Source organism: Phasianus colchicus, chromosome 5, assembly GCF_987193195.1.
Source record: "Phasianus colchicus chromosome 5, bPhaCol1.hap1.1, whole genome shotgun sequence".
Lineage (NCBI taxonomy): Eukaryota > Metazoa > Chordata > Aves > Galliformes > Phasianidae > Phasianus > Phasianus colchicus.
In genome coordinates, this window is record NC_143440.1 from 13,379,668 (window position 1) to 13,407,002 (window position 27,335).

The 27,335-nt window shown below is 39.5% G+C and overlaps 1 protein-coding gene across 6 annotated transcripts in view; it reads right to left on the minus strand.

Annotated features, from left to right (window-relative positions):
• Window positions 1–27,335, minus strand: part of TPH1 (tryptophan hydroxylase 1) — a 282,192-nt gene that overhangs the window by 171,257 nt on the left and 83,600 nt on the right. For all 6 annotated transcript variants that reach the window (XM_090140548.1, XM_090140539.1, XM_090140540.1 and 3 more), the window contains one exon: window positions 8,778–8,814. In XM_090140548.1, the coding sequence (XP_089996674.1) occupies window positions 8,778–8,814 (37 nt within the window). The remainder of the gene's footprint in view (window positions 1–8,777; window positions 8,815–27,335) is intronic.

Genomic DNA, 27,335 nt, shown 5'->3' on the forward strand with positions numbered 1-27,335 from the left:
AAGCAAGTGTTCAGAATATGATTCACACAGTAAAAAGAACAAGCTCATCAGGTTCAAAATTTGAGTGACAGAAGTTCTTCCTCACTGAGAAAATAGAAACTGAAGTCTTCTGGTCACGCATGTCCTTCACTCATCAGATTGTCTTGCACTACAGAAAGTCTCATTGGTAGCAGTACACCAGGGAATAGAGAAAAGCCTAATTCACTTTTACAAGGTGAGTAAGAGGAGATTCGAGAATAGCTCATGGATTTTTAAGTCACTAGTACCAGACGTCATATAATACCAAAAAGGAGAATCTGCTGTATTTTGCAAAGATCCTCAGCAGAGCCTGGGTCTGAAAAACCCAAAGGAAAGGTCATAAAGAACATCAGATGTCACTCTTGTGGCTGGTAGAAGGATTAGAAATTTCACTGTGGCAGATCATCATGTGAGCCAACTGAAGATATTTTAGAAAAAAAAGGCTTAGAAATAGCAAATATATCTGCTAGGCTCCCTCACACTCAGAGCAAGTGAGTATTAACAATCTGTAAGAGCAGAGCTGTAAATGCAATTTTATGTCGTTATATCAGTTGATGTGGGAGTTTCATCTCTTCCACCTATAGCCTTAGGCTAGTGTTTCCCATCATAATAATTTTATAACAATCCAGGAATTTTTTCCAACACAAGGCTACACAGTTGGGTTATAGTAAGATACTAACTCTGCACTAAGAGGAAGGACAAGCAAGCAAAGCTGAAACATGAGTTCTTGGCATCATGTGAATGCCTTCCTAGAAAACGTTCCATTTAGCAAATAAGTGCTGTAATATATGTAAGCAATGTTCAAGCCAAAAATCAATATTTCACGTATCATCTTTTCAAGGTAATTAATCCATGAGATTTGTAGAGGAAAGGAGTACTTAGGCCAGAACACTTACTATGCTGTGGAAAATGTCACTATCTGTACTGGAAATCTATCAAAGAGGACTTGTCATACTATTTTAAAAATCATTAGGGTTTGAGGATGATTTTTTCTGTTGTTTTTGTTTTTTAAGAACACTGACAGCTACCATCTTTAGCAAGGTTAGATGCATCACAGAAATGTTATATACAATACGGGCAGTTTGCTCCTCAAGGATTGATTCCGAAGTAGCAGCAGTCTCTCACTTCATTCAGCTTCTTGCTTGCTACACTTTTGCTTGAGCTGTGCCGTAAACAACTAGCACACTTGACCTGATTCCCTTTTAATTTGCTTGATTCACATAAATATATATCAATCTTTCTTGTGGTTCCACAAAAAACGTTACATGTGTTGTGCTAAATGTCTCTTAATGTCCCATTAAGTGTAGCTTTCTGTCCTCACCTTCTCCCTGCTTAAATAAACCCAACAACCCAAAAATAAAATATTTCTCAAAAATAATAAGTCATGGTTTAGCCTGGATGCTCCTGAGAGACTCTGCAAAAAGCAGAGGAAAAAGGACAACAGAGAAAAGAGTCTCAAAAGCATTTTGAATTTCAATTACTTTGTTAACTCCCTTCCATAAAGAAACATTTGAATGAAACAAGTTCAAAAATAAAAGTTGACCTAATTGTAAAAGTTACCCTTTACTTTTCAGCTCTGATTTGACTTTTCTGTAATAATCATTTAGGAGATACCTCTCTAGAGCCAACCAGATTTAATCAAAATGCTATATTTTTACCCTGAAAGTTTGCTCCAGGCTTGCAGACTTGAATGGTGGCTTTTTTTTGTAGAAGAGCTGCATTATTAGTAAAACAATCACGTTTGCCAGCTAATACTTCTGGATTTTCTCTGCTACAATTTCCAGTACCTTTAAGTTCAAAGTCCTATCTCCCAAAGCAGGAAAAGAGAAAGAATCTACCCTTGTTGTGGAAAGCTGGAGAAACAATTCCCTGTCCACCTCATTATACAAGAGCATGCTTTGAGACATGCATTTAATCCTGTGCAATTACAGCCAGCTTTATAAACTGTGTTGGGACACGTGTCCTGTCCCAGGAGCAGCTCTGTTTCATCACCAGCCTTCCTATGTATTCATACAACAACATCTCTCAGACCTAGGTCACATATATCGGTGGGTGTGCTGACAGAAAATACTCTTAGTGCTCCATAAAGGATCTGGCTAGTGAGTACAGGCAAACATGCAGGCAGCAGCCTAATCACTAAGGTTGCTGCACACACAGCCTGGAATTATCAGTACAGCTCACTTGTGTGTCACTCAGTACTGAAGCCTTCAACCGCTCTGCTGGCCTCGTGCTTTTACTTCAGTGTTCAGTGAGCATTCCCCCTGCATGCTCTAGATAACTCCCTGAAGCTAGACATTAGTTCTTTTCCTTATTCCATTTTATAAATAACAAACTCTTAAATCTTTCTTCAGTGAGAAGGGTGACTTTTTGTTACTCCCATTTGCTTCCTTAAAAATTAAGATAAATATGCCTTGGATATGCTGGATATATTTTTATTCTATTTTAAAGTAATTGCTCCACTTAAAAGCCTCTGAGTGAACAAATATAATGAAATCTAATTTGCTTTCTAAATACTTATATCAATCCTCTGAACCCTCTGACTGAGGAAGGATTGCATCTGTACTGTGGCTCCTTCTCTTCTGATTCTCCATCATTTCAAAAATCAGGAGGAACAACCATTCCTGTTCACCAATACCTACAAGAAAGGGCTTCCCTCATTCTGCTTCGATGAAATTCTTGCCTAGCATTTGCTGGTTGTTTCCAAGCTTCTCATGATAATTATCTTGTCTAACTGCTACTCATAGTTCCAGCTGGCTGATTTTAGCTGTCACTAGAGGTTAACGCTGCATGCTTGCCTCTTATGGGGTTCTTGATGAAGCACAATTACCCACGGATGTGACACATTGTCTTGCAAGAAGCATAATGACAGCCATTGCACAAGAGCTTAACTCTATACAAACTGTGAGCTAGCACCAGGGTGATATGTGAGGTTCAGTGAAGGCTCTTTACAACTGGGAGCTTTGTACATAGAAAAATATAACAGCTTTTTCTTTTCTGAACCCGTACCCAGTAACTACAGGAAATCATTCTGTAAGCAATATGACAAGCATTGCATTATTACCTGTCTATATCCTAAGTGATATAAATTAAGATAGAGGCATACAAACAAATATTAATCATATTTTAAAACTGCCTCTGCAAGGGAAATTGATTCCTAGTATTATTAGTTATACTGCAGTATTAAAAAAGAAAAAAAAGATCATGTCTTGTTACAGTGGAAGCAGATGGCAGCTCTCAAACCTAGGCTTTAATTCAAACAATGGAAGATGTAGTGCAGGCAGATCTTATTCTAAGCTCTACAATTTTCTTGTAGTCTGAGTCCACTTTATCTGGTGAATCTAGTTAGTTTTTGCAGCAAAGCATCCTCCCTTGCCTACGGTCAGTGGCTGTGTCCACTGACTTCAGACAATTTAGTAGATACAAAACTTTTTTTTTAGTCTCATCCAAGTGTTTTTCCAGACGCTCAAGTCAGTGCATCTCAACACTTCTCTCCTCATCACCTATGCCCACAAATTTATGAAATAGCTGGCAGCTTGGTTTACCATTAACCTTGGAAAAGAAGCTCAGGGAGATTAGGGAATCAGACTCATGAGTGTAACTTGCTAAAGGTAACAAGAAATCAAACATTTCACATCCCTTTTGAGCTTCTTTCCTACCAGAAAACAATTCCTTTACCTGGATTATGAAATACGCTGTGAAAAAGTATCACCAAGTGAAAGATATTTGAACAGCTCTCTTTGGGAATCTAAATGCAACAGCAGAACTGCAGTGTCAGACCTATGTGAAGTTAGGCAGAAAGCACCTGCACATAAGGCAGGTGCTCAGGTAATTACAGAAGCAAGACAGCTTCTGACAACGAATGGTACCAAGGCAGTCTATGTCTCAATGAACTATTTTAAAGTCACATTAACAGACAAATGACACGCAAAATTCATTCTCTCTGCCAGGGAGCAAATTTAGAAGGCTGACATATAACCCCCATGAAAATGACAACAGCAATGGTTACTCCAAGTCCTGCCAGGTGCCCTTTAATAAGCAGAGAATGCGATTAGTGCAGCAGTGCAAAGAGACAGCGTGCTGCAACATGACTCCATGCTGCTCTGCCAGGAATCCTTACAATAGAGACCCTGGCTGCACTGGGATTTCTCATGCATAATAAATAAAGCAATAGAGGATAAGATTGAGGCTCCTTGCTGAACACCAGTGCCCTCCACTGTGTATGCTGGAGTTTCCGCCGAACGCTAAGCCAGTATGAAAAGTAAAAGAGAATTTATGATTTTCTCTTTGTGACAGCATGCTGAGCACCCCTGGGACCGAATGACTACATCTGCTGCTTCAGAGGGCTGCTGTGAACATCTAAATAATGCTGCCACTACAGCAAAGATCTGCCCAGCAGCCTCTCCCAATTGGTTCTCGCTCTGTCACAGAAGCACGCCTTTCACAGTCTGTTACAGTGCTTCCTCCACTGATTCTCTTTACAGTAATTTAGTTGGACTCACAGAACTTAACTAAATAATGTGACCTTGTTAATAACGAGGCAGGGGCTCCAGCAAAAGAATCCTTCAGCTTCCTCACTCCAAACCATGGGAGCAAAGCAAAGCACGCGGGATGCCGCCACTTCTGTGACCACTTCAGGATGCCTATCACCAGTTCCCCATGTTTGTCATTTTGGTCACATCTGTTTTCCAGTCCATAATTATGTTCTTCCAGCATAACAACATAAGAAACAAACATTAGCAGATGATGCAGTAACTGCTTTTAGTCTCTCTAAAGATACTACACACTTTACTCCAGGGGATTTGAAGCACTACCTGCCACTTGGGAGGAGATATATTTTTTTCCTCAAGTTTCCTTGATGAAGAGTGTTATCCTATTAAACTTAGTATTGCTGTGCACTCCAAAATGATGACTTGCAGCTTCAGAGGAACGTGAACACCCGTGTCAGGGTATTTACAGCAGTGTTTGCACATGAGTCACAGATGAGACAGAATTCGGAAATAGAACACATGCTCTGAAATACAGCAAGCACGGCTACAGTAGACAAATCTGAACCTTCTCTGAAAGGGGCTCTTATTTACCAGAAAGTCGAGAACTAGTTTTAGGAGTGCTTTGAAGTCTCCAAGAAAGAAAACAATATAACCCTTAGCAAAAAAACAGAGTTCACCACGCTGAGCGTGAAAATGCCAGGAAAAGTCATACTCGCCATTTCAGGCGGCCAAGTTTCCCAACACTTTTCAAGATGCCTTACTAGAAAAAACTTACCTGAAGAATCCATGTCAGTTTCACAGAAAAATACTTCAAATGCCCAAGTTACCCATTACGTTAGCAGAAAAATCATTGATCAGACATGGTACCAGGCACTGCACTATTGAAATCATGCACAAACCAGCTAGTAAGCTTTTAAAGTTGTGTTCTGTGTTTTAAAAACACAAGTTCTTCCTACACATCCTCTAGCAGTTTTCTTTTAAAAGACTCTTAATATGTTATAAAGGTGAGAAAATGATTGAAAAGATGACCAAAAAGGGATATATTATATTTCACCAGATTTTTGGAAGCCAGACTAGAGAAGCACCATTCTTGTAATTACTTCAAGGAAGACTAAACAAAAGTTATGGGTTTAATTTTTATTAAAAATAGGACATCTGCATCTGGGGGGGTTTCATGGAGGAATCCTGTCCTGTGCCCTGTGGTTATAGTCAATACATACCTGTTTTTATAGCAGCTGTACATTTGTATGGCTATTTGTATGGCTTTACTATTTAAGTAGCAGCAATGTATGAGCCACATGTGGCACGTTAAGTGTTCTCTTAAAGGATATTTTTTCTCTTCAATTTTAAAAAAACTTTTCTTGTTTTTTTTTGTTTTTTTTTTAAAAAAAGGAAGATCTATTCATAGTGGGGGCAAGTAGGAGGAACCTGGTAAGAGTCTTCCCCATAAACAGAATTTTTAACCACATACTTTTCAGGAAAACACCATAGATCATCAAAGCTGAAAACAGTCACTTTGTCACTGTGATTTGGTTTCACTGCACGTTTCAATCACTGTCTTAATATCATGACATTCAGTGCTGCAGAGAGCAGCCATTAAACTCAGGCTGAATAGCCAGCTTTTCTTGTTCTGAGTACGTGTACAGTTCTCAGCATCAGATGTTTTTCATACGTGAGACATTACCCTAAATTTGTTAAATAGACATGTTTTCTACCAAAAATAGGTTGGATCCTACAATGATTAATTCTTGGCCGAAGTGAGAAGCGCAAGATTCTGTCGCATTAAGTGACACGTAAAAAGTCACAGTACTTTCAGATATTCAAATCCGTATCCCAAGACAACTCCAAACAAACGTTTTCATTGAAAGTTAGTGCATGAAAAGGTATAAATTTCTTCAGTTCTAAGTATTACTTATAATACTGTCACGGAGTTATCTAGATCAATCTATTCAATACATTTATAAATATTAGACACATACCTCATCTCATCTACAACATTAACCTTGTGATCAAATGAAAACCAAATTTCTTTTCATTTACCCATGAAAAAGGAGTTGGTGCCATTACAATGAAGGTAACAACAAATTTTGCTCTTTCAGTAGAAGAAGCAAGAAAAGAAAATCAAATAACTGAACAGACTGGATGCAAACTATAAAAAGTAACATGAGAAAAATCACCTGCTAGTTAAGACCTACGAATCAGTTCATGTCTCTAGCAGGATGACTGGAGCACAGCTTCAGTATTTGTGAAATGAATGACAAATCTAGCTATGCTCTATCTTTAAAATGTTTCTGTTTAAAAGACGAGACAACAAAGTACAAACATTTGTATATGCAACCAGAAATCTCATATTATTCTAATATTAAAGGCGTGCATTTTGGTTTACCTTTCATATTGAATCTGAAAGTTATTTCAATCTAAAAGTCAATCACTCAAGCATTACCAATTAAGAGAGAAACTTATTATACAGTTGTCGTAAATAAATGCTGCTTGAATGATAAGTTAGTATGAAACAGTACAATCAAATAAAACTACTTAATGAACGCTGTGTGTAAGAGTAAATCAGCTAATTGCTTTGAACAAAGAGTGACACGCAATGGAGAAATCCTACCATAAAATTTTCTAAAAAGTCAATCTTTTAAAAGCGTATACATTTTATTTTTGAATTGAACTTTTGTATAATAGTACTTTAGTTCAAAAAAAGTAATATATTTCCATTGTTCTTAGAATAAAAATGACTAGCTTCTAGGACTGATAATTTTCCCACTGAATTCAATGGAAGTAGGGCAAAGCTTTAAAAGGTATATGATATGATTGTGTGTTTAGAAATCCTACTTTAATATACCTTACTTCTACAATTTCTCTCCTCTGTCCATTTTCTTATCCATTTTTTTCCTAATTTTAGCCTAAAAGGTAGAAAGCTTAAAAGAACATAAGGAGAGAAGTTGCCCAAACTCAGAGCTTGGCTTTCACACACTGGAGGAATCTGCAAGCAGTACACTTCACTTCATCAGTTCAGCAAGAAACACAATGTGATTCTTCAGGTTGCTCTTCATTTGACATTCAGAAGCACCAACCTGACAATTAAGAGATGCAAATGACACTGAACCAGTAGGGAGGCAAAGGAAAAACCTTTTCTTTAAGCCTGCCATATAAATTAAGTAGAACTTTAAGAAGTTTGATGTAGGGTTTAATTTTAAAGTCATGATTAGGAAATTACTTATTATATATACAGGAAAACCCTTCAGTGTCCACTTAATGAAGCTGATAATAACTGAACCAAAACAAATCAGAATATGAAATGCAGGTTTCCTACCAAATAGCCAGTTTTTGCAGACCTGTCATACAGCGCTCAAGAAAATCAAGGATATTCTTCATTGAACACCTTAATACATCAGTGATGAAAACCAGCAATGTCTACATGGATGCTGACTGAAATTGAGAAATGCTGGTTTCATTTTTCAGCTCTGATTAGCACAGCATTCCTCTGTCTCCCTCACCCCATTAGCCAGGATGGTGATGCTGACCTTTATTACATATCTGAAAATCCACAGTTAAAAACTTTTTTTTAAACATGTAAATATAAACAATAACAATCATGTACCAAGCTTCAGTTATCAACTCATCACATGAAAGCAAGAATCTGACTGTTATTGGAATTAGTACACAAAATTCAGTTCTTTCAGTAACATTAGCTTCCTAATAGTTTTACTATTGTCACAACAGCAGCATTATACTATGGTCTACTAAAGAACCTACCTAGCATTGATCAAAACACTGAAGACTTTCCAAACTTAAAAGAACAAAAGACACAGGATTTTTTTCACTGAAAATTTCCCTGTTAAACAAAGATACTTTTGACAAGCTTCAAGCTTAGATGTTACCCCAAATCTGGAGTTTGAATTATTACAATGGCTCCATTCTAAAAACAAACTGAGAATGTATTTTGCTGTTACATCTACCAATCCTCCTCTGTCTTTCTCTCTTTCTCCCCCTCTCCCACCTCTTCCTCCTTCCCTCTGTCTCTCTCCCTCCCTCCCTCTCTCATTACAGTGCCTGGTCAACAAGGGCATTATTTTCATCAACACCACAACACCAATCAGGCTACAGATTTCTCCTCCTCTTTTCTCTCCACCTATACATTGCTTTCCTTCTCCCAGCTTGCACAATGCCCTTACTCACTCAGTATGTTTGATGTGCATATTCTTCATCTTATGCTACTTATAAATGAAAAAAAGGTGACAGAATTGATACAAAAATCAAGCTACTTACCAACTACTGCCAGATTATGCTCGGAGCCACATGCGATCTGAAAAAGAAGTATGAATGAATGAAAGCGATTCTGCTTACCAGTATAAAGACAACCACAATTATGACAGGAAATTAAAAATTAACCTGAAACAACTAGCATTTGTAGGATGTAAAAATCAAGGTTGAAATGCACTCAGTTTTAAAGGAAATTTCATTACACGTCCCGCCTGGGGGCTCAGGGACAGGCAGCATGCTTGTTTTTCTAGTAAAAAGACTTTAAAATAAAGACCTAGTCACATTTCAATCTTTGAAAGCCAGGCTAGACACAATCCCGCAAAAACATCATATCCTTGACAGCATCCATTGGAATCAACAAGGCTATTGGAGGGATGACGGATACAGATTGAGCCTTAGCAAGATGACAGGCATGCAGAGGCAGTTGGGAATCAAATGGGCAATGAAGAGCTCCATTTCTGTCATCCATACTGTTTTTCATATGATTCCTGTACAACTGCACAGGTTCGTTGTGGTAAACAACGAAGACAACAAAGAAATGCCGTGAAGACATCAGATGTTTAAGCTGCTTTAGCACACATCCTGCAGCACCTTTGCTGAGCTTTCTCTCAGATCCATCACAAATGATGGTAACAAACACCTAAGGCAGCCACTGCCCTGCTGCAGGGGTTATCTCTCCCATCAGGCTCTCCTGCAGTGCCAGTGCTGACACAGATGTCTGACATAATACTGACATCACCTTACACAAGGTTACTCTACAGAGCACCCTGAAGCTTTTTTTCTTTAAATCTGTATCCAGTTCATTGCCTTGCATCTAGCTGCCAATCACATATTAACAAGCTGGAAGAAAAAAAAGTATATTCTGTTTCTTGAAAGTAGATTTGCAGTGATAAAATACAAAATAGAAGTATATATTAAATTATAGAGTTCTTGTCATCTAAATTACATATCATTTTACACATGCATAACTTTATAGATTGTATTACCAGTGAAAATACGGTGATCACCATAGCGTCTGCATAACATAAACCCATAGAAGTTCACCAAACTTGTACTCAGCTCCTTATTCTTGAGTGCCAGCTGGAAAAAATCCAAAGCTGGCACACAGATTGTCTCAAGTGATCACGTAACAAATGAATGCTGCAGCCACTACTATGCACCTGCACCACAGCTGTGATGCACTGCTTAGTGCCAGCTTCATGCAGCACACAAGGAAGGCAAACCAGTCTCATTAGGGTGGAGGTGCTGAGCCAAGAAATCAAATCACTTGGGAAGATGGAGCTGCAAGTGTAACACAGGTGTGTGACGGCCCCATCTTCAGAAAAATCAAGAGAAGGCAGCAGAAAAAGCAAAGTCTTTGCAATCTCAAGCAGGGTAGCATAAAGCCATCCACCCTGCAGTTGAGGCAGGCAGAGCCCTATGCCCTGACTGGAAAACACACCACTCCCCACTATGTTCCTCAGCACTGCCCTCCCTGCTGCTCTCCGCTCGAGGCTGATGCCATGGAAACACAGATGATGGCTTCCCAGCAAAGAGCAAATCCTGCACCTCCATCCAGAGCTGAAACGTGAGGATTCTGAAGCTGCTGGTAGTTAAGTAAACCATCAATTCTGATGGTTACAAATAATCCCATCTCAGCTAAACTCTAAAATAAGCTGAACGCAAGCACCAATCCACAAAACTTTGGGACAAAAGATGTGCTCAGGCTGGCTCTAGCTTACTGCCAGGGTCCCCTTTAGACTGCATTTCAAACCTGGAATCAGGCAGAACCGCAGGCTGCTGAAGGCAGTGCCCTGCTTCACCTTTGTACCCAGAGCTGGGGCTGTGGGCACCACATCCAGCAGCACCATGACCCAGAAAGGAGCTCGCAGTGATTCACACAGAGCACTCCACTTTGTGGCAGAACATCACCAAAAGACAACACAGACCAATGCCACAGGAACCCCAGGCAGACAACACAGTCAAAGGACACTGCGGTCAGCTCTGGATAGCAGCACCCTCACCAGCAGCCACACTGCTCGCTACAGCCAGCGTGCCTCTGGCTCCAGCCTCAGAGGCCATTCATTCCATGGAGGTGAACCAAGGCTGCTGCTGCTTACTGAGCAGTGCTGCCTTGCAGATTTTTTTTTTTTTTTATCATAATAATAGGCTTTAAAACATGACATCTTTTCTTCATGACCACCCACAACAATCAGCCAAGAACAGTCTGCTGGTACAGATGCAGAGCAGCCAGAGAACAGCACTGCCGAGTTGATGTTTTATGCTTGTATCAGATGTAATAAGCTCTGCAGTCAGCACAGGTCACCAGGAGAAGCCTGGTATTTATTGCAGCAACAGTGATTTTCTGGCTACTTCTTTTTTGTCCCCACCCCCAGTGTGCTGCAGAGAAATTAAATTCCAGCAGACATCTGTGTGCTCCCAGCGGACAGATAAATACGTTCAAGGATACTTACAAACACACCATTGCTTTCTAATTGGACAATACTTTTACATTCTGTTTTAATTGAAAAAATCACTAATCTTACAGCCAAAGTGGAGAGACTGCTAGTGAGTGAGGCATTCCGGGAGCCTAAGGAACATGGACAACCCCTCAGCCCAGTAACAACATATTAAGATTTCTCCTCCATGGAGAGAAAAATTTGAGAAAAGTTGCGTGAGAATATTGTGATCTCCGCATAAACAATCTCAAAACAATTCACAAGTGCCTGTGAGGCAGGCAAAGAATGCTTAGAGACCACCTCACCCAGAACCCTCCCTCATAATTCACGTCCCTTCAACTATACATAAATTGTGTGTTTTTTCCCCTCCGTTGTATGTTAGCAAGCCATTTTCTACCTAGTAATGGTTGTAGTTGAGATGCATCCATCCATATAGATTAACAAATATCGTGAGGAGCAACCAAGGGCCCAGCATTTTACTGCCTCAGACCTTTAGCTGCCTGAGCAGTGAGCAGAGACCTTGTAACAGTGACCTCTAACACCAGCATCTTTCTGTAGCCTTTTCTAAGTACTACAGCAAAACAAAACAGAGTATTAAAATCAAGGTTCAGACTGGCACTTCGACCACAAGGCTGTTGTGTCCTTCTGTCTGTACTCCCAGAGCTCAGACTGAGGATACATTGTGCCACCCTATCAGGAAAGGATCAAGCCAGAAGTGCAGGCAAAGCTGCCTCGTGCTGCAGCCAAGGGGAAGGAGCAGGACAGCAGGACAGGGGCTGAAAGGAAGGGGAAGGGAGCTGAGCTCCCAGAGGGGACTGAAGAGTGAAAATAGACAGGAGTCAGCATCAGGATACTTATCTGAAACAACAAAAGCATCTCAATGCTACTTTAGGTTCAGTGCCCTAACAGTGCAGGTTAATTCTCTACAGGGTAATTATTTCCCAGAATATTCACAGTTAGGGAGGCCTCCATCAATTCTCCAAGGGAAGAGCAAGACATACAAAGTCAGTTTCTAAGGCAGAATGAGGATACGATATTCAGATTTTAGCCACTATCATTTCCAACTTCTAACTGCACAAAACTCAAGAGAGAAGGGAGCAGGGGAAGGAAGCCATTAGGAGGGTGTGCACTTAAGTACTTTTACCCGGGAGTTCTGTATAGGCCTTCAGCATGGCACCCCATGCCTTTTGATAAATTTCACTGCAAAGAAATTGTCAGGTCCAGAAGGTGGCTCATTTTACTCCTCTTGGGATGGGAAGTCCTAAGGGAAGGAGATGAGGTGACTGAGAGCCTGCAGCCCAATACTTACGTAACACAGAGGGATCCTTCCCTCAGCACTGTTCTTCCATGCCCTTGATTAATGGATTGTAACAGTGATTTGTACACTGCCTAGTTACATTGATATGCAGAATTCTACTGATGTAAAAAAAAAGAAAATAAAAAAAAGCTAATTAGCCAAACTGTCCTGCTTGCAATCATCCTTCACTAGGAACTCAGTGTTCCTCTTCTGGATCATTTGACTCCTGATTGATAAGAGCAGCTCAATAACCTCTTCACTTGGCGAGAACAAGACTAAGTGCAGTATAATACAGCATATTAGCAGCAAACCAGTATGACCTCACCTAGAACATCACACCAAACTTCTGTTGGCTGTATCAATTGAAAATGTCCTACAGCTCAATGACTTACAGCTCACTTGACATTTTACATCCCTCTAATCATCTATTTAGGATGATTTTTTTTTGTTGTTTTTTTGGTTACAATGACACTAAAACATATTTTATGTATAAATAGTGCATAGTATATATTATAAAATTCCATAACAGCAAGAAAATTCACAATTTAAACAGAGCACAGAGGCCCAAAAGAAAACTTCCTTCTCCCAAACAAATCTGACTTACAGCTCTCCTACCACAGGAGGATCAAGACATTAGCAGGATGCAGTAAGCCTTCAAAATAAAGATTCAAAACTCTTTAGAGTGCTAGACCTATGGTTTACGTGTTCCCTGGCTGAAACTAATTCCAAACCTGCCTTCACTTGTGCTCAGGATACAAAATGAAAAGTGCAGCATTTCTATTGCTTCTCCATCCACTGTTTCAGAGTTTCACCTCAATTTGGTCAATATCCTGCCCTTCCAAACATCACAGCTTCCAAAAAGCCAGCTGACCAACCCCAAGATCTTGCCTTTTACATCCTCTATGCCTTAAATCACACGGATTTAAGTCCCTGCACGCACACTCTCACTGACATGAACTAGACATGCCAAACTGCTATGCTATGCACTCACTCACTGAGCGCCGTAAATCCAGGAGCAGGTTCTTGGGGGTAACAGGGCCCGGATTCACTTGGTGCAGCTTAGGTATCAAGAGCTTGTAGGAGGTGGAAACAGTTACAATTTTAAGGTAAAAGGGGAAAAAAAAAAGTTTCCTGGTTTTAGTTAGGAAGTCCCACATAAAGCTATCATTACAGAGATCAAGCACAGAAATCAAGAAATTAAAAGGAAGAAAGAAAAACTTCAATTGTTAAAACATTTCCACTGAATCTTCACATCACACCATCCCCCATGTGTACCCGCACGGTCTACTTGTGAGGCAAGCATGCTCATATTGAGAAAATGAATTATATACTGCTTATTTAAATTGAGGAGGGACAGATTGAGATGTCAAGGCAAAGCAAAATCCATGTCCACCACCAAAAAACCGTCGTCATCAAATGACAGTAGGATAATAAAAAAGCTGCTGAGATCCCAGTAGGAATGCCCAGTGGGATTAGATTTGAGCACAATGGCAGAAATGCAGCCAAGAGAAGTGTGATAAAAATCTTTACAAGTCAGTAAGGTCAGCTGGCTCTTCTCCAATGTCTGAAGACTTTTTAATTAGCTCTTATATCTTTCTTTTAACAGCTTCCTTCCATCCTTGATGCTTTACTCATGGATTGGTGAGGCACTGGCACAGGCTGCCCAGAGAAGCTGTGGATGTCCTATACCTGGAGGAGACCAAGGCCAGGTTTGATGAGGTCCTGGGCAGCCTGAGCTGCTGGGTAGCAGCCCTGCCCATGGCAGGGAGTTGGAACTACATGATCTTTAAGATCCCTTCCAGCCTAACTTATTTTATGATTCTATGATGGGCGCTCAGAAAGCATTAGCACTTTCAATCCTAGAAAACCAGGCTGCCTCACCTCTATACCTCTCAGCCCCTCTAAACTTCCTTAAGTCCATCAAAATTTTTCCTTTATAGCAATCAAGACCTGAGCCACAATTTAATTTTTGCTCATCCTTCCACAGCTTATAAAAGGTATCAACTCACGGTCAGTTAATTCCTCTTTGTTTCCTGTAACACGACCCCATTCAGTCTTCATTATTTTGTGAAAATTAAAAATATCACTTCAGACTGATAAAAAAAATTGCCAAGGACATCAGGCCTGACTGTTATTGTGTACATATTCCCACACCTGTGTGCAGCGCAAAACCCCACAAGGCCAAAATCTTCACTCATACAGATATCTCTATGCACATCCAAATAGAGCTAGTGGAACAGGATCTTCAGCTGATGTATGGTTTTACCCAAGGGAATTTCACTGCCATTTTTCTCAGAATTTTTAGATTGTTTCATTCACACAACTGTGTCCTTGCTCCTTACAGTCTCAGTGTCCCTCTCTCATAGCCTAAATGAAGCTCAAAGAACAGTTCCTTACAATGTGTTTGATGCTTGGTTTGGAGACTATTAGTTTACTCATCACTGAGTTCACAAACAACACCTTACAGATGAAACAAAAGAAGCCAAGAATGGAGAACAAGTAGTTAACCACAAGTAGTTAACAACTGACCACCTGATGCTTTCAGGTCAAGAATCACGGCATGCAACACATACCAAAAACAACTCAGTGCCTGTCTTTTCCTCATATGCTACTACTGGAAAACAGCAAAAAAAAAAAAAAAAAAAAATCATTACAGCATGTAAATATCATCGTTATCTATTTGAATGTGTGCACTTCTAGTATTGTGAACTTACTGACATGAATGGTTCTACTAAACAAGAGCTGCAGGCAAACACTGTCCAAATCCATATCATTATATAACTTTTTATAGGCTTAGAATACAAGGCACAATGGCAAGTACTATTTGATGACAAAATACCAAATTTTACTTAAACAACTACTTCCAATATGCTTTTGTGGATGTATATCTGCAGTTTGAAATTTTTGGAAACAATCATGGCCCCACATTTCACAGTCCACTATTTTTAATTCATTTGGAGTATTTTCTGGAATTTGTCAGTGAAGCTGCTGAGAATCACCAAGAAATCAAATGCACACATTGTGGGATCTCTGCTCTTCCCTAGCCATAGTGATACTCACTACCATTCTTCTACATTAAAAAAATGCAGAGACTCTGGCACTCACAGACTGTGAACAACAAGGAGTCCTGTGTTTTTCTAGAACTAAAAGGAAAAAAAAATAGCACTTTTCCTAAAGTTCATACCTTCAAACAATTCTTTTTGAATATTTTATTTGGGTGTTCAGAACAGACAAACACATACCCTAAAAAGATCCCCTTACTGGAGAGCAGCATTGCTATGGCTGGGGCCACACATCCTAAGCCAGCAGCTGTCCCCTGGCCAGCCCTGCCAACCACACTGCCTGGAAAGAAGTGGCCCCACTAATGTGAGGTGAGGCTACATGGCTCTGTCACTTTCCTTTTTCTAGTGTATGTGTCTCCTCAAGCCTCCTTATAGTATTTGCTTCTTTTATATTATTTTCACCTACAATATTCTTCCTTAAAAACTGCATCCTGAACACCAGGCAGCATTAAAGTATTAACAGGAGAATATTATCAACAAGAAGGAACGCTACTCTCATTTTAAAACTTTTTTGCTTCTTCCAGCAATAAGTCCAAATTTATTACAGCACTGTCAACATCTTGGTTCTTCACCATACAACAGTAGGATGTGGGAGGCCTAATTTTCAGATAAATTGTTAAATGATTAAGGAAGCTCTCAAGCATAACCAGACAGTTCTCTCATCTTGCTGCCAGTTCTACTGACTTCAGTAAGGACTGCTGCTTGCACAAACTGCCCGTGCACAAACATATTCTCACCAAGGAGAATAAAAAACTATTTAATCTCCAAAGCATCTAACATTCTTTGAAAGAAATGAGCAGGTTACTGGAAATATAGAACCACCAAATGGTGTAACACCATTTGAAGTTTGCATAGTTGGACCCAATGCTTTTGGGAAATACATTATCTAGTACATTATCCATCAGTTGTTCAGGAACGCAAAACTTTGCCTCACTTCTAGCACCACACTCTCACACACACAATTGCAAGTGTGATGATCAACTTTGTAGTTTAAAAAAAAAATCAGCACAATAAGATCTCCTCTTAAAATATAACAAAACAAATAAAGGGAAAAAGTTTTTCAGGTACCAACTAACTGAAGGTGGAGTGAATTTTCTTGGTTCATTTGTTTTCCAGCACAGCTACAGGCATGCAGCTTCCACAAGGCTTTACTTTGTACAAACACATCAAGCCATGAATTTTGCTGACTGTCCACTCCTTTACCTCTCCACACAAATGGTGCTGATGCCTTCAGGGTGTCATGTAACTCTGTCTAGTTCTGACTATTGACTGTCTGTTTCTGCAGCTCTTAGGAACAGTACTGTTCCCTGAAGGGAACTTACTAGAAATAAATATAAACTTGCTAAGACCGCAATTCAAAGATGAATAGAAAACCTCTTGTAGATAAATAAGTATACTTTTTAGAAAGACTCAAAGAAACTAGAGAGAAAACGAGGGGGGAAACAAACAAAAAGTCTGAAGCGATTATACAGAGCTGATAAAAAGGCATTTATTAAGAAGTTGAATTATCATTAAACTTTCAAAGTTTCAACTTGAACATTTTTGCTATGACTACTGCCAGAGATGCTGTCAGAAAGTCTTATGCCAGCATGAGAAAAATAGGTGTATTAAAGTAAACAGAAAAAGAAAAAACAACTCACAAACCCTTGCTGCTGCTCTACCAGAGTTAAGGTCTTAAGGTCAGAACATGCTCTGGGCTGGAAAGCACACTGCAGCTGCTCAGCATCAGTCAGGCTGGGGAGCCCACCAACTGAACTCCCAGGTATTCTCATTCAGGAGAGTTACTCATTTGCCTCAGCCAGGTCGGTCTTTAAGACCACACATTCCTTCCACAGTTTATTTTGACTTAGCAGCTGCTAAACTGTAAAACATTTCTATTTATGCTGTCTCTCTCCCACATGTTGTCCACTGCTTTTTCCCCTCTTTCATTCTACTCTACCTCTGATGCACAATCCCTTCGCTCAGGTACTAGTACTTTGGTTTCAAATAACCTTTACTTCTCTTGCTTTACTAGAAGAGTGAAAGTAGCAGCCTGCTCAGCTTCAAAGTTTGCTAGATGATCTAAGTGCTCTGGAAGCAGAGTACGCTTAGAGAAGTGTCTCATCTCACAAGCTGAAGGATGCAGTGGCTGATCAGTTAGTTGGAAACTCTCAGGGGAATCATCTAATATCACTGAGGACCACTGACCAGAGAGTGGTTAGATGTAAGACAGCAATCCAAAAAGCAAGAAATTAAATTCATTTAGAGAGAAAGATGGTGGGGCTGTCTTTCCACTTAGACCAACTACATTTCATGGTTTCATTTAGATACTATCAGTAAAAAAGGGATGAATGCTCTCAAAAAGAAAAACCAAATGTCTTGGTCTAACAACAGCATTTGAAACATGTATAAAGAGACCCAATATTGCTGAAGGTCAAGTTATTTAGTCCTTGAAACAGAGGAAACTAATATTCCAAAATCAGGCCTTAAACAAAATCTAGCTAGGAGTAGCACAGATTACTGGCTGAAATAGTTCCAAAAAGATTCTTCTTAATTTCAGGAAGATCTAATTTCGTTGCACTACAATTGTATCTAGCACCCTAATTGTGACATGCCCATTCTGTTTTCATGCTACAAGGACTGAAGAGATTCTGCTAAGAAGGCTCCTTACAACTACAGCAGACTCAATCAGTACTATTCTTAAGTGTAAGGATAGGCAGCAGTAGACATAGTTGCTTTTACCCAGTTTTGGATCATCCAAGAAAAGTAGCAGTTGCGATCTGATAATAAAGAATGAATTGTTTACCCCTTTCTGAGGATCAGGGTTCACTGAATACTCCAAAGAAGTATACCCCAAGACAAGAGATACTGGAATGCAAGAAACAAGGGAAGGAATGCATTGTAACATTCATAGCTATGTTATTTTACTTTTTTAAAAAGAGTAAATCATTTTTTTCATAATAAGAAAAAGTAAAGACATCAGCTGATCTGCTTCTCCCACAAGTCACTAAAGGTCTTACTGAAATGATCATTAACTAAAAACCTACCATAATATCATGAAGACAACAAATGAAGGAAAGACAACTGGTTTTCTAGTGTCAAGAGAATACGTGGCTCATTTAGAAGAGGCATGAATATTTTGCTTTAGGTATTTCCTGCTATTTACTAAACAAATAAATAGAAATAAAGTTTTAAGCACCCCAAACAACTTCCCATGAGTTTGAGTGCTCATTGTACACACAAACCTTCCTTTCTCCATCTTCATCTTATCACTCACTCATGTTCCTCTTGTAAGAAAAGTCCATCTTACCTATTCCTCCTTTAATTATTTGACAGTAGAAATCAAGATAATCCTCACCTTCTAAGGCTAGGTGATATTCATTTCATATTTCAGCCCAAGGCTGAAATATGCAGTGTTTTCAACTTTTTTTTTTTTTTTTTTTTTACAAGCTATTTTTTTTCATGCTGTTCTTGCAATGTGCAAATCAATTCCATATGGGACATAACATAACAACAGCAAAGGCTATTACCCAGCACAAGAATTTGCTTTTCTGTTCAGACTATCAAGAATAGAATCAGCTCTTCTGGGCCACAACATAATGCTACGAACTTGAACTCCACTGATATCCACCCAAGCCCCCACACCTTTCAAAGCTACTCTTGCCCAGCAAGAAGAAAATCCTTGCTCTTATTACTATGGTTTGGATTCTTGCTCCCAGATGTAGGGCCTTACATGCTGCAAAGCTGACCATGCTGGTCTGCCCTCCTGAAGTAAGCAAAAAGTCCAGATTTTTCTTTTTATACTACTGACTCCACTAAAAACACACACATTTACGGAGGAGTTCAATTTACAGTGATGTTTCTGGGATCTCTCACAGTCACTTTGTCATGACTTTCTCATTTTTCAATGTTGCTATTATTTTGTATCTCTATGAAACCTTGATCAAAATTTCATACTATCAAAACACTGGACAGAAATTTAAGTATGTCACATCAATATTTGACACTGATACATTTATCAAACTTGCATCGCATAAAAAAACATGTATTACATTAGTTTAACAAAATATATTTTCCATTGCCATATACTTGCTCTAGGCAACTGTACTATCATCCTTTAAACCCTTATTGATGTCAGCCATGCCATTGTTTTGGCCAAGAAAAATATCAGGCTGACAGTCCTACAATAGTTGTTCAAACTTTACAAATATTAGCAGGGCACTGTCTTCCAGTCAGTCTTCTGAAACCTCCCTGATGTTCTAGAAAAAAAAAAATTACTATCTTCAACAACTTAGAGAGCACTTGGGCCAACTCCTAAAAACCAAATCTGACATGGAAATGTTTTATTATTAATGATTTTAAAATTCTACCTCTGGAAGCTCAGGAAATGCTGGTATGGGGAAGGGCATCTCATCACAGTATTATATGTCTGCCTGTTCCCCATTTGCAAAATACAAATCACTTGTAATGTGAAACTGGTCTCACCAGGGTTTGATTTTTTGCCCATGGACACATTTAAGATGTTTTGTTACTGACAGTTGTTGTGATTTACCCCTGCAGGTGGCTGAACACCACACAGCTGTTCACTCACTCCCTTCATTCCCAGTGGGATGGGAGAAAGAATCAGGGAAAAAAAAAGTAGAACTCATGGGTTGAGATAAAACTATTTACTAAGATAGAGAAAAGGGAAAGGATAATAGTTATGACTATATATGTGTATATTTATATGAGTGTATATAGTGAGAGATGCACAAGCAATCGCACACTACCCCCAGCCAATGCCCACCTAGCCCCTCAAACAGCAGAAGAGAGTAAGTTAACTCCCACTCCCTTCAAAACTCATTTCACTTGATGTTGTATGGTATGGAATATCCCTTTGGACAGTTTAAGTCAGCTGTCCTGATTCTGTTCCCACTCAGCTCTTTGTATCCTTTGCTGAAAACAGCCTCGGCCCGTACAACACTGCATAACAGCAACTATAAACGTCAGTGTGTAATCAACATTGTTTTCTCCTAGAACCAAAACACAGCACTGTACCAGACACTGTGAAGAAAACAATTCCATCCCAGATGAAACTAAGACAACACTGTTCAGTCTTTTATAGCCGTCTCTGAGAGCAACCACATCCAGAACAGAACAGCTCTTTCCCTGTCAGATGGGGCTGATCATCCTGTGGTGTTGTGCCTCACAACAGGCTGCTACTGGTGCCTCCCTTTCAGGGAGTGGAGAGGCCTTCCTCCCCATAAGGATACAAGACCTCTTATTTTTATCTTTCTAATGACTGAGGAACATGTAGTAAATTTTTTTTTTTATTAAAAAATGCCCCTTCTGCTCCTACAAACCTACTCAATTCTTCCTAAATAAACTGAAACCAAATCGATATTCCAAGCATGCAACTTTTTCCATAAGTTTTTGTACTGAAATATTCTGTTGTACTATGGCCTAAAGGATAGTACTTTATTCTTTGACATATACCTCAGACTACAAGCAAGAGGGCTGATATGAGCAAGGTAGGGAAGGCAGTGATGCTATCAATGACTTCCTGCATTAGCTCATCTATCTTCCCACTGCTCAGCTCAGGTGTACAATCACCATGTTTCCACACATGCAGCCCGCCAGGCTTCCATGCTCAATTATGTCTTTACTTCAATTTTCACAGGATTGCTTTCTAACAGGAATCAGAGAGAAAAGTTAACTTTGCATATTTTTTTTTATAACTAGTAATATGTACTCAAACAAAAAAAATAATTCAACTTTTTAAGGCAAGAACACTTTAATGTACCTAGAAAACTACTGGGAAATGTGATCAGAAATGCCTTTACAAGACCTATTTTCCTTTAGAATTTATAAAACGTCACTTAAATAATGTATTTTTTAAATTTCAACTTCAACTGATCCCACAGTCTATGCCACTAGAATACAAAATTACAATAACTGAAGAATGGAGTTTTCATATTTTACTCAAGCAGCAGCATTTTTGCAACATATGAGAAGTACTACAGGATATATTCCAGTCAGCAGTAATTACAAAACACACCCACTTATCACCCATTTGTAATTTGAAATGGCACCTTGTTTCAGACAGAAGTCAAGAAGCAGCACTTCTCCCTGTATCAGAATCTTTCAGAAATCCATTCAACCTGGAGTGACATATGTGACACAGCTAACAGGAATAACAATAATGAAACCTTTTTGTGGACATTTTGAGACCTGATAAAACTGAAATGTAAATGTACGACAGCTAAAATCTACATTGTCTGTCCAGAGTTCTCAGGCCATCAACTTCAAGAAAGCTTTACTCTTACAATGAAAGTCACAGTTCAGGAAAGATTAAAAACTACTCATAAGAATGAATTGAAGCATGTGTACTCACGCTTAGGCACAATGCTTACATTTTCAAACGTGATAAGTGTCAGCTTGCCAACTGCCAAAGCTGTTGCTGTTTTGATTTTAGAGCTCTCTGGCCAACATATCCTTGGACACAGAGCAGAAGGTTGAAGGCAACTTCTCTTCAACCTCTACTGATCCTCACAGGCTTTAACACTTACTCCTCTGCCCAGCCTCTTCATTACTTGCTACCTGCCTGTAACAGAGGTGGCACAAGCAGAGCTGCCCTGCTACTACAATTTCAGGCACCTATGGGAATTGAAGCATGTTGCTTCCAGTGACTCCAGACACACTCAGGCACTGTGGATAAGAGGAACAATATACCTGATTTTTAAGCTGTTTCAATATACTGGATTAGTATCTTCTGTAGCAGATTTCACCACAAAAATAACTGAAGTGTTCTAAAGTACACTTTACTCTCTGGCCAGAAATGACTAAAGGTAGTTGTAACCAACTTGCTTTTCCAACACAGCACTGAAATCCTAAAGTGACTGGATAAGGAGGAGCTTGGTTAGTCATGATGTGTTTAGAGCTATATAACCTGAGAAATATTCAGATGAAATAGACAATCCTACTTTAAATGTTCCATTATTCATAAGCAGACTTTTTAAATGGGAGTAAATCCCTTTTAAATTTTAACACATTGTTTTCTTCTCAAACTAGAGAGTTCTATACGTCACACTGTTACCAACTTTGCATAAAGCATGTATCTATTTTTGTTGTAGTAAAGCTTTCCCCACCCCACCTACCATCTCCTCAAAAGAGCCTGCAATTCATTCCAGTTTCTGAAAAGAATTTCACAGTAGTACTGAATAAGAGAAATAACTCACACTCTAGATCAGAGAATCAAAACTTTCTAACTCAGCTGCTGAGCATCACTCAAGGTAGCTGCAGGAAAGCTCTCACCGCTCACTCCTTGCTGAATTGTTCATTTGATTTGTATGAGATGAAGCAAAGCATCTGCAAATGTCATACAAACAAAAAATTGCACACTTCTTTTTTCTAGACTACGTTTAAATTTTCCATTCACTTTCTCCTTTCAACTCTGCCATCTCATATTTTGTTTTGGTTTTTTGTTTGTTTTCCTATGTGCACGTATCAGAATTCTTACAAAAAGGACATTTGACATTCTGTGTTGCATTCTGCAGCCCGCAAGAAAAAACTACTAAGCTAAGCTACTGAAGCAATAAGACCAAATAAAAACATACTGTGTGTCTGTGTGTGTTTGAGATCACCTTCAATGAAACTAAGGCAGTAAAATATTCTGGATGTTTGATGCTTGATATTACACTGTATTCTGCAATGAGGAGGAGATCTCCTAAAGCTGAAAGGGATGTTCATGCAATGCATTCCTTTTCCATTCCCACTTCAGAAAAATCATCAGGGTTTTTAAAACTTACCCATAGAAAGGAAAATATTTAGCATATATTCTTAAGTTTACCATTATTAGGAACATACAGAAGCCCATAATTAGAAGCTAAGTTTCTGTTCTGGAGGTTTCTGAAAAAGCTGCTAATTTTAACACAAGCATAGATAAGAACAGGCACAGAACTACACTGTACCTTTAAAAAGAATAAGTTCAGTCTACGACTGATTTAACGAGTGCACGAATTATACTTAAAATTATTTTTAAAGGAACAATTTTCTACGTGTTTTTCTACACAGGCTCCTCTCTCACTCAATGGGAGCTAAGAAACATCAAAGGCTAAATTGTTCATGAGACTGCCTGAAGGAAAAGGTTCTTTCAGGTCAGCACGAAGGGTAATAACATTCACCTCAGCCTCAGCAATTAAGGAAATGGTTTCCCTCTCTGCAGGCATCAGTCTCTCGAAAACCAAAGGAACAATGTATTCAACACAAGTATGAATGAAATGTTGACCACATTAAAAAAAAAACTAAAAATACACTTGGATAACAAAAGAGTTTTTTGGAGGGGAAAAAATGAGTAGCTAGGCAATGCATTAAAATTATTTCCCTGGCTTCTGTTCAGATGCTGTCCAAGCACAGTTCATTGTTTGGCATGTCGCTTGCATCTCCTTACTTCACCTTCACTTTCTCACTCAGCTAACCTACAGATAAAAATGCAGAGCCTTAATCTAGCATTCAGCAATATTAACCCACTAGCCAGAAGCAAAACTGGGGCTTTCCTGATTCATAAAGAGCTTGTGTAGTCCCTGTGAACCAGGGGAAGGCAAAAGCTCCCTTCAGACCAAGAGATCTGACACTTGGAGGTTCACTCACAAAGAAGATGTATGGTGAGCAGTGCCAAGAATGCTCACTGACCTTCTGCACCTGCTTGTTCCCACAGAAAGGGGCTGCTAAGAGGGACAGGGAATGCTCATTGACACTCATTTCAGCAGCCTGAGACTGTTCACGTGAATTGTGAAAAATTATTTTACACTTCACTTTCACATCAATGAATTGTTTTGCTGCTGCTCAGGTCTCTTTAAAACGTACAGCACTGGTCCCCCTCAGCCATCTGCCACTAACAGAACAGAAAGGCCAGAACAGAACACTGGCACACATTTCACACGTAGGTAAGGAAAGAAGGGGAGGGAAAAATACAGGTAAAACAGCAGACAGAGATTCCCAGCACCCTATCAAGTCACAGAACCAGCACCATAGAGCAGGTGGCCGCACATAGCTGCTTCACTGCCCTTCTAAGCACGGTTTGAACAGCACGCCTGTGCTAGTGAGCACACTGACAACCAGTTTGCTAGGGGAGACCTTGTAAGCCTCAGTTGCCCTCAAAGCCACCAAAAGGGGGAAGGGAACTGGGCAGGAATCCTTCCCTTCGCTGCAGCATGACCCGGCTGCCAGGCCCAGTGTAGACAGGCGGTTTCCCTGGCAACAAAATCGCTTTCTACCAAGGATTGTCACTTAGCACAGCGGGCAGTGTTGGTCAGACAGCACATCGCACCTGCCTGGGACATGCCTGCAAGAAGTGAGGCCTGGCCACACTGAAGGATTAAGAAAAGCACTGTACAAGTCTGCCAGGGCAGCAGCCAAACTCGCAGCATATCACCTGGCAGCAGCAGCCTGCTGGCACCTCAGCCAGCAATGTTGCCACCACTTCTCACGAAGCGATGGGGTTCTTTTCTTCACAATTGCTAGCGTTAAATAAACAGCTGCAGTATATCTGCACCAGATTTTATCACAGAATCATTAAGGTTGGACAAGGCCACTAAGATTACCAAGTCCAACCTCTGACCCACTGAGCCATATAAACTCAGTGCCACATCTCCACGGTTCTTGAATACTCAGGGACAGTAACTCCACCATCTCCCTGGGCAGCCTGATCCAATGCATCACCACTCTTTCTAAGAAGAATTTTTCCCTTATATTCATCTTGAGCCTCCCTGGCACAAGTTGAGGCCATTACCTCTTGTCCTTCTTCTGCAAGAAGAGACTTAAGTTTTCCATACATATTGTCACCTCAATAAATATCACAAATGAAAAATTAAAAATAAAAGCAGAAAATATCTAAGCTGCTTGTTTTTACACACACTTGTTAGTTGATAAACACATAAAAAAGGCAGTGAAAATACATGGTGCAGCATGAGCCTTCAAAAGTTTTGGCCTTAAGATCACTTGAAGAACTGACAAGCTTAATCCTCACCAGTGTTCACCTTGCCTTGTTTGGTCTCCTCAGCTTTTTCAGATACAGAAACATGCACATTTTTTCCTTGAGATGCAAGAAAAATTTTGTTATACAATTAATTTGTGATCGATTGCTACTCCCCAAAAGAGTAAAAATTCAAAATAAAGACTTTTACAAAATATTAGCGACTATCCATAAGACATTTCACCACCTCTTCTTCAGCAAGGAGCAAGTTTCAAACTGGCCTTTTCAGGTCTTTCAAAAGTAATCTCCTGCCCAAGAAAAAGCCAAGTCAGAACCACTGAACAATTGCTAACAGAATAAAGAAATTTGGCCAAGAATCACAACTAGCCAAAATAAACGGGGCTGTTTCTAAATTTGTCTTGCCATATATAAAATGTTTTCCAAGAACATACTGTTATGACAAACAATTGATAATTTCAGCTTCAGTTGAATATATATAGCTCCAACCAAATGGTTGTCACACCATAACAGATAGCTTCATTAGAAAAGAACATTTCAGGCTTCACTAGAAGACAGGCACTCCAGAAATTATCTGCTACTCAGGTTTGCAGAGACCCAATTATAAATCTAATTCTTGACTGTTTGGGGAAAAAAAAAATCATTAATTTTGATGAGCTGTAGAAAATCTTCAGATTTCATGATCTCATTTTAATAAAGAATAATGCAAAACAGATATTAAACTTTACCTCTGGAAGAACACACAAGCATAAGACAAAAGGAGCAACTGTAACTGTTTAAAGAGATCCAATCTGAATCTGCCATCTTACACAGTCATGACTGGATATCTTTCTAAGGGAAATAGTATCACTCACATATTTCTCTTGCAGAATAATTTGAATTGAGGATTCCAGCCTTAACGAAGAAAATATAACAATTATCAAATTTGTCCCTGTGCTCATAGAAACCTTACAGATACATCAGCACAAGAGTAAAGAAGTAAATCTCAGAAGCAGTCCTAGGAAAGGACACAAAATCAACTACTCTGAGCCACCACTCTTTGCCTATTTGGAGGGGGCTTTCTAGGGAATTCATGAAAGAATCACTAATTTCTTTTAACAGATGTATATTTGTGCTCTTTCTGCTGTCTCTCAAAGAGGGTTCTGAAATGGATTTCCAGGCCCTCAGATCTCCGTAACGAGACAAGCTATTCAAGACTCTTCAGAAGTAAACCATATGGGCATCCACATCCTATAAAGATAATTCCTCATTTCAAAACAGCTTTCTTGGGATGCTCTATCTGGATAAATTCAGTGCAAATCAAAAGATCTGATCTTACTACAGAAGGGAAGGATGATCCAACAGAAAATGGCTGGGACTGCAACTCAGAAAAATCTAGTTCTAGCCCCACATGAACAAGAGCCCAGTGCTGGCTCTGGATAACCAGCAGAACTGGTGCCTCAGCTGCATACCTATAAAATGTCAATAGTACTGCTTTTAGTCATTTCCATCTGACACTTGGGCAGCATCATAGCAATCACTGGAGGAGAACCCACACAGGTCAAGAGCAGGCTTAAGGATCCTTCATTCCAATTTAAGAGAAATAGGCTAACACAATGCCAATTGTTTCCAGCAAGGCCTGACCTTCCCCTGCCATTCCAGTCTACGTAAAGGGCAGCAACCTCCTCGGTCTCTCTTCCCAAAGTGCATTCCCAGGATCACCATCACGCTCACCCATACCCCAAGCTATTGCCAACAGGAGGTGTTTCACCCAGAGAAAAACATAAACTGTTGAATGAATTTGAAATGAGCTACTTGAAACATCAAAAATCAAAACGT